This window comes from Garra rufa, chromosome 18 (assembly GCF_049309525.1).
Source record: "Garra rufa chromosome 18, GarRuf1.0, whole genome shotgun sequence".
In the NCBI taxonomy this organism is placed as follows: domain Eukaryota; kingdom Metazoa; phylum Chordata; class Actinopteri; order Cypriniformes; family Cyprinidae; genus Garra; species Garra rufa.
Genome location: NC_133378.1, coordinates 21,167,863 through 21,177,921, shown reverse-complemented (window position 1 = coordinate 21,177,921; position 10,059 = coordinate 21,167,863). Strand labels below are relative to the sequence as shown.

At 37.1% G+C, this 10,059-nt stretch overlaps 1 protein-coding gene across 1 annotated transcript in view; it reads right to left on the bottom strand.

Moving 5' to 3' along the window:
• The window catches only part of ubr4 (ubiquitin protein ligase E3 component n-recognin 4), a 72,873-nt gene extending 63,812 nt beyond the window's left edge, over nucleotides 1-9,061 (bottom strand). The window contains exons 1-11 of the mRNA XM_073822608.1: nucleotides 8,937-9,061; nucleotides 5,282-5,379; nucleotides 4,597-4,700; nucleotides 4,359-4,488; nucleotides 3,133-3,272; nucleotides 2,906-3,008; nucleotides 1,228-1,369; nucleotides 1,020-1,144; nucleotides 818-942; nucleotides 676-735; nucleotides 405-595 (exon numbers count right to left, since the gene is read on the bottom strand). Coding sequence (XP_073678709.1) covers nucleotides 405-595; nucleotides 676-735; nucleotides 818-942; nucleotides 1,020-1,144; nucleotides 1,228-1,369; nucleotides 2,906-3,008; nucleotides 3,133-3,272; nucleotides 4,359-4,488; nucleotides 4,597-4,700; nucleotides 5,282-5,379; nucleotides 8,937-9,061 — 1,343 coding nt within the window. The remainder of the gene's footprint in view (nucleotides 1-404; nucleotides 596-675; nucleotides 736-817; nucleotides 943-1,019; nucleotides 1,145-1,227; nucleotides 1,370-2,905; nucleotides 3,009-3,132; nucleotides 3,273-4,358; nucleotides 4,489-4,596; nucleotides 4,701-5,281; nucleotides 5,380-8,936) is intronic.
• Between the last annotated feature and the right edge of the window lie 998 nt (nucleotides 9,062-10,059).

Sequence of the window (10,059 nt, the reverse complement as noted above, 5' to 3'; positions counted from 1 at the left end):
AAAGAAAATATTTTGCATAAAGAAAATTAAGGCTATTTTCAAGAAGGAAAAAAATAAGTACATATAAATAAACCCTTGATTATGTTTAGCAGTCTACGGTAATGCAAATAAAATAAAAAAACAAAGAAAAGAAAAGAAAAAACTAAATTAATTCATTCATTTCTAATTCACTGTAACATTCATGTATGTAGTTTACTTCTTCAGGTGTCAAAAAATCAACAAGGAATAATACTGTGCATAAAATAAAATATAAAAATAAAATAATTAAAATTTAAAATAATGTGAATGAGTGAGTGAGTGAGTGAGCGAGAGAGAGAGCGTTTGGAATTTGAGGACACTCTTATATTTCATGCACCCACATTCATTAGGCCATCACTCGAAGCACAGAACACAAAGGACCTTACCCTTTCCCTGGGCCAAGTTTAGGAGATCCTGCTCCGTCCTTGGTTCGGGTGGCGATGTCTCGGACCCGTAGTGCTGCCAGGGGATCTTTCTCCTTCCCTTTATCAGCCAGGGCCGTGGGGCTCAGGTTCAGTATCAAATACAGGCTGTTCAATAGGCACCAGGCGCCCAAGAGCTGAAAGTTCTGATAATGCTGTTGAAACATGAAGCACGATCTCAGACATGGGCCGTTCTCATTAATGTTACATACTCTGTGGAGAACAGTTCACCTACCTCTCCTCCAGCTCTGCGAGAGTTACTGATAGCCTGTCCAATCATCTCATAGATTTCCAGCTGTTGAAAAGAATGACAATGAGCAGTGTAGCAAAGACAATAAAACTGTAAGTCATCTGTCATATTTACTATTGACACATACGCATTTCTGCACAATGGTAGCAGCGTCATTTTCATAGTCTTCCTCCTTGGAGCCAGTGGAGGCCGCACGAAGCTGCAACCCGCTGCCGACCTGCAGTATGGCCATACATGTTGCCACACTCACACCTGAGAGAACGAAAACACTCCTGAAGCTCTCTCTGTACATCTCAATTTGACAAAAGCAGATTTTTTAATGAACCCACCTGCATAGAGGCAGCTTAGTGCTAACACAGTCACATCAAGTAGTCTCCCAGGGGTCAAAGGCTCCAGTACAGGCAATGAAAGTGTGTCCAAGGCCATGGTCACATCAATCACCAGGGAGTGAAAACTGAAACGGTGGAGGCAAAGTCAGTGTACTCACTCTTAACAGATTCAATGAACAGCAGTGAGGTGAGTGTGTCTTTGGTTTACCCATTTCGGACAGCGGTGGCGTCTGCCACAGTGGCCGGCATGATGAAGAAAGAGTTGGCGGATACTGCATCCTGGAAGCGGTTGATATACCGTAAGAAGTAGGGAAGGTTGAGGCACACGCGCAGCAACTTCTCTGATCCACCTGTAAAACATGAGACAAAAATAAAGATTTGCATTGTATAACAAAATAAATGCAACTTCATTTCAACAGGTCTTATTTTATTCATCAATGTTTAATTTCTAATTCCAGATCTACTCAAACATTAATAGCTTAGTGAAACTCAAATGTGCAACTTCTGCAATGTTTGATGACAATAATGTTCTCATGCAAAATTTTAGTCTATATGTGCAAAATGGATTGCTCCATACTCATATATTATCAGTGACTATAACACTGATAATATAACCAGGCAAGGGCTTAAAGGTATAGTTCACCTAAAAATTAAAACTACCCCATGATTTACTCACCCTCAAGCCACCCTAGATGTATATGGCTTTCTTCTTTCAGACAAATACAATCAGAGTTATATTTTAGTTAACTTGCAGAATAAAAATGTACAGATAATTTACTCATCCCTTGTCTTTCTTCAGGTGTGAAGAAATTACGTTTTTTGAGGAAAACATTTTAGGATTTCTCTTCATATAGTGGATGCAAGTTTGAACTTCCAAAATGTAGTTTAAAGGCAGCTTCAAAGGGCTCTTAACAATCCCATCTCATTATCTCCTCCAAAATCACTGCAGAAGTACCGACCAAATGTTTACAAAGTGAATGTGCAAAAAAGATCAAACGCACTTTACAAAAAAAGGTAAAACAGCGATGCAGGAAGTTGGAGGAGAAAATTAGATGGGAGTTTTTTTCGACATACCCTAACCGTCTTGAACCCAGAATACACAGAGTACATGCAAAGCTAGACAAGACAAGCATTTGAGGTTAAAAAATATATAAATTGCATTTTTTTTAAAGAAAATAACCAATCATTTCACTGGATAAGACACTTGTTCCTAGTCTGGGATCGTTTAGAACCCTTTGAAGTTGCATTTAAATTGCATTTTGAAAGTTCAAACTCACGGGCACCATTGAAGTCCACTATACAGAGAGAAATGCTGAAATGTTTTAATCAAAAAACAATTTCTTTATGATTTCGACTGAAGAAAGACATGAACATCTTGGTTGACAAGGGGGTGAGTAAATTAGCTGTAAATTTTTGTTCTGGAAGTGAACTTCTCCTTTAATAAATGCCCTGGAGCATGTTTTATAATGGATAAATGCACTCTATTTTGCTTCAAAATCTCAACAGCCATTCACTGCCATTATAAAATTTGGAAGAGCCAGTACATTTTTTAATATAACTGACTGTATTCATCTGAAAGAAAAAAGGTCAAATCATCTAGGATGGCTTGAGGGTGAGTAAATCATTGGGTGATTTTCATTTTTGGGTGAACTATCCCTTTAAATACAGAAATATTGCTATTAATCAAAACAGCATTGTAAACATGGCGTTAGCTGTCCATAATATTACATTTAAAGGCATTTAAATATGCTCAATGCTGGAAAAATAGGGGGAAACATTGTGACTGTGGTACTTGAATTAATAAATGATCTACTGGATTTGATCAGGTGGTATTTGGAATGAAATATTTTAGAACCACTGATGCACACAGTGCAAGTGCAACTCACCTAATTCTTGTAAACTGGATACATTTTGAGAGATGAAGGCATTCTTCATTTTGGCCTGCGTTGCCTGATCTGTTGTTGTCTGGTCATCACACTCATTCTCACCCTATAAAACACATTGTTATAGTTTTGTCCTAGAACATCTTTATTTGTTCATAAAAAACAGCAGTAATCCCAGAAGCGGTCACATCATTGTGAACTCAATCCAAAGACTCATCTTATTCACTGACCTGCATGTGCGCAGATGGAGAGGCCAGCACGGTAATGTCAGGGTTAAAGACTGATGTCAGCTGATTGAAAAAGTTCATTTGGACTTCTTTTTGTCTGAGTTCAGGGTTAACAGGGGAGGGAAGCTCCTTCTGGTCCTCCACTAGAAAACAAGCACACCAAAAGAGTATTGGTGAATATCAGCAGACAGAATTGCGTCTTTGAGTTAACCATTTTGGACGATCTTGAATCCTCTCTAACAGAGGAAAGAGAACAAAGCATCCTTTCTGCAAACCTGGCAAAAAAAAGGTTAATACGCTCAGATAACACAATGCCTTGTCTGGACTAAACCGTGCCACCGGGTACTTGCCAAACTGTGCCATGATGAAGGATGCTATTTAAAAAAAAAAAATAAAAAAAAATTTATTTCATGATTAATTGTAGGGCTGTCCTTTCATGGTGCATTTTAACCAATCAAACTAATTGCATACAATCATTAAAATATTTTTTGCTGAGAAGAAGAGCCCCCAAATTGATGCAATTTGATGTAGGACAATTCCATATAATGGAATTTACATGCAGGTCCGGAGGCCTGGCTAAATCCATTAATTTTTTTAATCAGTTTTTTTACTTGTTCTAATTTTACATGCTAAAAGAATGCCTTACTATCGCGTAATATTAAAGTATTAAATTACTATACAGAACAGCTCCCTCCTGGCTAGATCTAAACTGAGTAAAACTCACAAGAGAGCCTATAATTAGCCACAATAATCAAATGAGCAGCAAAACAGGCACACAAGAAAATGATGCTTCATTAATTCTCCTGTACAGCAGATAGCAAGCAGTAAAGAGGACAAATATAGTTGCACATCTGCGTACTGCCTGCACTGCATCAGAATAGCAAGACAATGCATTAAAGAGGCCATAGACAACTGCACATCTGCGTACTGCCTGCACTGCATCAGAATAGCAAGACAATGCATTAAAGAGGCCATAGACAACTGTACACAGAACACAAACAAGAAAATCCTATACATGAAACATCTTTACCATCTCAAGCTGTTTATTTCTGAACAGCTGTGTTGAAATTACAAGAAAGACGCTCAACATTCAAATGCACCAAAGCACTGCTGCTGCATACCCCATTCTGGTTCTATAACATCCAGATCATTTCATGTCATCTTTACATAAACTAGACAGCTCATTTATCTGGTAACACAGGGTTGTGACAATTTGAATCTACTCTTACCATCGGAAAGGGTCTTGACAGTTTGGGGTAGTTTGGCCGACTTCATCATCGCAGTAAAGGTGATGATCTCTGTCCGATCCAATCGACTGCAGCCAGTACAAAGGCCTTTTATTAAGAGGATCAGGTGCTTCTGTGGAATGGAAAGAGAAAGGAAGTCTGTCTATAAGTACATGTTATCTTAATCAAATAGGCATGATGTATTACATACATATATTCTGATCAAAAATTCATGTGTGACCTGAGAGACTGCACATGCTTCATCGGGATTCTCCAGACGTAGCAATGAGAATTCAATCAGTACTTTACATGCTGCAGCTACCGACAGCAACTGATTTCTGGGGACTAAAATGGGACAGAAAATTGTTATTAAAAAGGCAAAATGGAAATGATAAATAAGAACATTTTTAATTGTTACTTAAACCCGTGTATGCCTATATTTAGAAATATGTGACCCTGGACCACAAAACCAGTCTTAAGTAGCATGGGTATGTTTGTAGTAATGGCCAAAAATACGTTGTATGGGTCAAAATTACTGATTTTTCTTTTATGCCAAAAATCATTAGGATATTGAGTAAAGATCATGTTCCATGAAGATATTTTGTAAATTGTCTACCATAAATACATCAAAACTTAATTTTTGATTAGTAATATGCATTGGTAAGAAGAACTTCATTTGGACAACTTTAAAGGTGATTTTCTCAATATTTCGATTTTTTTTGCACCCTCAGATTACAGATAGTTGTATCTCTGCCAAATATTGTCCTATCCTAGCTTATTTTTTTGGCTTTCAGATGGTGCATAAATCTTGATTTCAAAAAATGACCCCTTATGACTGGTTTTGTGGTCCAGGGTCACATATATATATTTCAATTAGAAATGAATAATATAACAATTATAGAAGAAAACAATCAAATCTGACATACTTTGTCCACAAACTGTGGTGATGTAATGTGCAGATAGTGCCACAAAAGAGGAGTAGAATGGCTCATACTGTTTGTCATGGTGAAGAATCTCAGATTCACTAGAAAAAAAAAAGAGAGGAACGGTTGAAAACAATGTAAATAGCAGTTTGCATCTCATTTGACTTCCGTAATGTGATACTTCCAAGTGTAATTGGGTATTTAATAACACATTTTTAAAACGGGACCTGATTGTCCACCATGAATTGATTGAGTTGTGAAAGTCAGTGTGCATCTGAATGCAAAACCAATACCTACACAGCTATTTGGTTATTGGTTAATAATATTGTCCAGTAGTTTGCATGTTCTGACCATTCTGACGTCAATGGAAAAGCGAAATCATTACCTATAAAGCAACATTCTAATAAACAATTATGAAGACAAACAATGCTTTATGTTGAAATAAGTAATGAATCATTGACATAACAAACAGAAACGTAAATTAAGAAAGTAATTAGGTTTGAATAATGTCGACATTCCCAAAAGCAACTAAAATAACTAAAGAACTTCCAAAATTGCTGTTCCATTCGGCAATATACATTGCAGAAACAAGCATACAAAACTCTCCTATATTAGGCAGGTAACAACTAGTTAGCAATAAAGGGTGAAAAACAAATTTCAATGCTCAAAAAGGAAATGTTTTTGCGAGATAAACTTACAAAAGTAGGAATGCATGACCATATCTGACTGAACACTTATGGGGAATTTTGATATTGCTTTCAGATTTGAGAGTAACAACAACATACAAACACTATCAAACATCACAAAAGATCTTAAATGATTCCTAAAATCTCTTGTAATAATTGTCCAGTTTGTCAGTTAGCAATATTTATATACTATTATAGTATAGAGGTTTTTCACGACACATCATCAATCGGCCATATTGGTGGCACTGAATGTAAACAATGCCACTGAACCAAACAAAACTCACATATTTTGCTGATTATTGCTGCTGAAATGGTCAATTATTGTCATGTTTTGGGATGTATAAATCGGACCGGAATTTTATAGACTGCCAAAAGTTAAAACAAATCAAGGAGAAGAGTGCAAAAAACTATCTGAGGAGCAAAAAGCATTTGTGGTTGGCCAAACTGAACCAGGATTTCCGAGGCAAGAATTTTGACAACATTCATGTTTCCAGTCAGGTAGATAAAATGTTAGGCTAACATCTTAATTAATACTGCTTGCACATATCTTTACCACATATTAAAGGAACACTCCACTTTTTTTGGAAATAGGCTCATTCTCCAACTCCCCCCGAGTTAATAAGTTGATTTTTACCGTTTTGAAATCCATTCAGCCGTTCTCCTGTTCTGGCGATATCACTTTTAGCATAGCTTAGCATAGATCATTGAATCCTATTAGACCAATAGCATCACGTTCAAAAATGACCAACGAGTTTCGATATTTGTCCTATTTAAAACTCGACTCTTCTGCAGTTATATTGTGTACTAAGACCGGTGGAAATGCAAAGCTTCAATTTTCTAGGCTGATAAGATTAGGAACTCCACTCCCATTCCGGCGTAATAGTCAAGGAAGTTTGCTGCCGTAATAAGGCTGAAGCAGGAGCAGTAATACCACGCAGCACATGTGCAAATGCTAAACTAGCTGGGAACTCATTTCTGATAATACTCCGCCTGCTTCGGCCATATTACGGCAGCAAACTTCCTTGACTATTACACCGGAATGGGAGTGTAGTTCCTAATCTTATCAGCCTAGAATCTCGCAGCTTTGCATTTCCACCGGTCTTAGTACACGATAGAACTACAGAAGAGTCAAGTTTTAAATAGGACAAATAAGGAAACTCGTTGGTCATTTTTGAACGCGATGCTATTGGTCTAATAGGATTCAATGATCTATGCTAAGCTATGCTAAAAGTGATATCGCCAGAACAGGAGAACATCTGAATGGATTTCAAAACGGTAAAACTCAACTTATTAACTCAGGGGGGGGAGTTGGAGAATGAGCCTATTTCCAAAAAAAGTGGAGTGTTCCTTTAACTTTAGTTTGTCAAAATATTGCGCCCTTTCCTGCTTACTAAATCCTTCTCTATATGATTTAGCAGTTTCCACATGTTTTTATATGCAGTTTAGACAGCATAAATTAGCAGAACAACGTATTCAGTAGTACATTAACCATGCAATCCATGCTGTTGTTTACATCCGATTATCTCTAATATGGCCGTGCATTGGGGTAACTGACCAAATCATGCAAACCCTCGATTTATAAATATTTTAAATGAGTTTCAGGAAAAAAACGTTCAACTTCTTTTAAATTCAGCTTTCTTTGAACAAACACACTCATGTCAGCAAACATTATACACACTGATCATATAAAATTAATCTGTGTCCAGTCAAATGAACACACACATATTAAAAAGTTACAAACAATGAAAACAATTTAGACTCAATCATTATTAATCTCCTAACATAAACTGGTTTAGTCCAGTATATGTTGGCAGCTCAATTCATTATCAAACATGTTACTTTCACTTTTGACTGATAAGTTGCATTTAGCTTATGCACACTGACAAGACGACTGTTTTTTAAAGTTTTTATATGACAGATTCAATTCAATTCGTATTCTGTTTATATTCAAGCTCAGACAGTTGTTTGGCTCGTTAATAAATAGTTGACCAACATCGCAGTGAAATGACAGACGCCGTAATGTGTTTGTTTGGAAAGACCAAGCACTGTTTCCGTAAAAACGAAACTTTGATGACAGTACTCATGTTTACACACAGGCAAACACGCTTCTGAAAAGGACAGCTAACCCTACGACAAACTAAAACAGAGAATTTCGATGTTTGTTCATTTGACAAAAAGCGGCTAACTCATAAATAGCAAACCAACACTAGCACCAGCTGCTAAGTCATGGATTGCTAGTTAGCAGGCACACCCCCTATATGCATTAAATTGAACCGACCGCAATTTAAACTTTGAGTAACTAGGACGAATGTGGTTGCCGCTGACTGACGGAGGAAGATTTATAAGGATGACAATTAAAAAAGACGGGGTATGAGTATTATAAATAGCTCTTGACAGTGGCTAGCAGGCTAGCTAGCGCTGCTTTGGGTTAATCGAGGGAGGCTAACAAGCTCATTCGGTGTCAATTAATTCACTTCCGACACAAATATTAAATCACTTTATTTAGGGGCGGATGTCGTGGGATCCTGTACGTCCATTATAAGTAAGCGGCATTGTTAAAATATCAACAGGGAGCTTATATGAACGTAAAAGAGTGGATCTCCGGCCTGATGATGAAGCAGAATCTGATGTATCTGCTACTGTAAATGCTCAGTAACACTCCGGCTGTGTCTCAACACCTAGCGAGCCGCATACATAGATGGTATATTTAGTCATTATATGCGAGTCTGAACGGTTCAAAATAATATTAGCCGTAGAAAAAGTATTTCTAAACAGCATTTTTGGACATCACAAGCGCATTTGGAAGTGTCCAAACCCTCTCATGATGCCCCGAAATGCTGTCAAGGTAGTCAGCTGACTAGGTTTTGAGACACAGCCTCGGTGCTGCCATAGCATCACAGCTAATGCAGAGTCACTCAACAGTTTATTTCAGCCCTGCACGAGCCAAGTCAACAAACAAGCCCTCGTCTGACCTGTTTATGATGGATCCTATAAGCTGAGGTAGCTCTTTCGTTTCGAAAGCCGTGTAGGACGCTGATAAAAGTGGCCGTACGGCTGCGGTCCACTCAGGTTCTCCATCTCCTCCACTCGACGCCATCTTGAGATCCTCTATTAGAATCCAAGAGCGGAAATGAGGTTAATCATCAGACGCCAAATAACAGGAACTGTCGTCAGAGATAAACATGAAAAGTCTTGTGTGTTGTCATATGAGCATCCAAAAACATTCTGAGATGATAATAGGACTGTGGTTTACAGTTTTACTCATAAGCATAGCTTTGGTTTATTTACAGATGTGGTCAAACTGCACAGGAAACGCGAGTTTTAAAGGGACAGTTCACCCAAAAATCAAAATTATTTTCCTTTGAAAGCCAAAAAGAAATGTTAGGAAGAATGAGCCTCTATTCACATTAATAATATGTGGAAAACAGATGTAATGTAAAAAAATAGACTGACTGTAGTCAACAACATGAGTTTTAGTAAACGAGATCATTTTTATCCCTTTAAAATAGTCCAAAATCAGACCAATTGAAATGTCATCTTTTTTTGTCCATACAATGTCTTCTGTTAAAAAAAAGAAAGCAATTGAGGTTTGTAAGGACATGAGGCTGCATAATAAATGAATGTTTGTTTTGGGTTACTTTTCCTCTAATATCATCCATAATTATACAAATTGTAGGCTACATGTCAACATTCTTTGTCCATACAATTCAAGTCAATGGTAACCAAAATTGTCTGGTTTCCAGCATTCTTTAAAATTGAGTCATCGAGTTTGAGTTTGTAATGACAGTTTTTGTTTTTGGGTGTCTATCCCTCTAATATCATCCAAAATTACAGACTATCCCTCTAATATCATCCAAAATCAAACAAATTGGCTACATGTCAACATTCTTTGTCCATACAGTTAAAGTCAATGGTAACCAAAACTGTCTGCTTCCCAACATTCTTTAAAAATCATCTGTTCTACTAAAGAAGAAAAAAGTTATTGACGGCATAGGGTGAGTAAAAAAAATGACAGAATTTGTATTTTTAAGTGACTATCCCTCTGATATCATCCAAAAATTATACACATTGCAGGCTACGTCAAAATTATTTGTC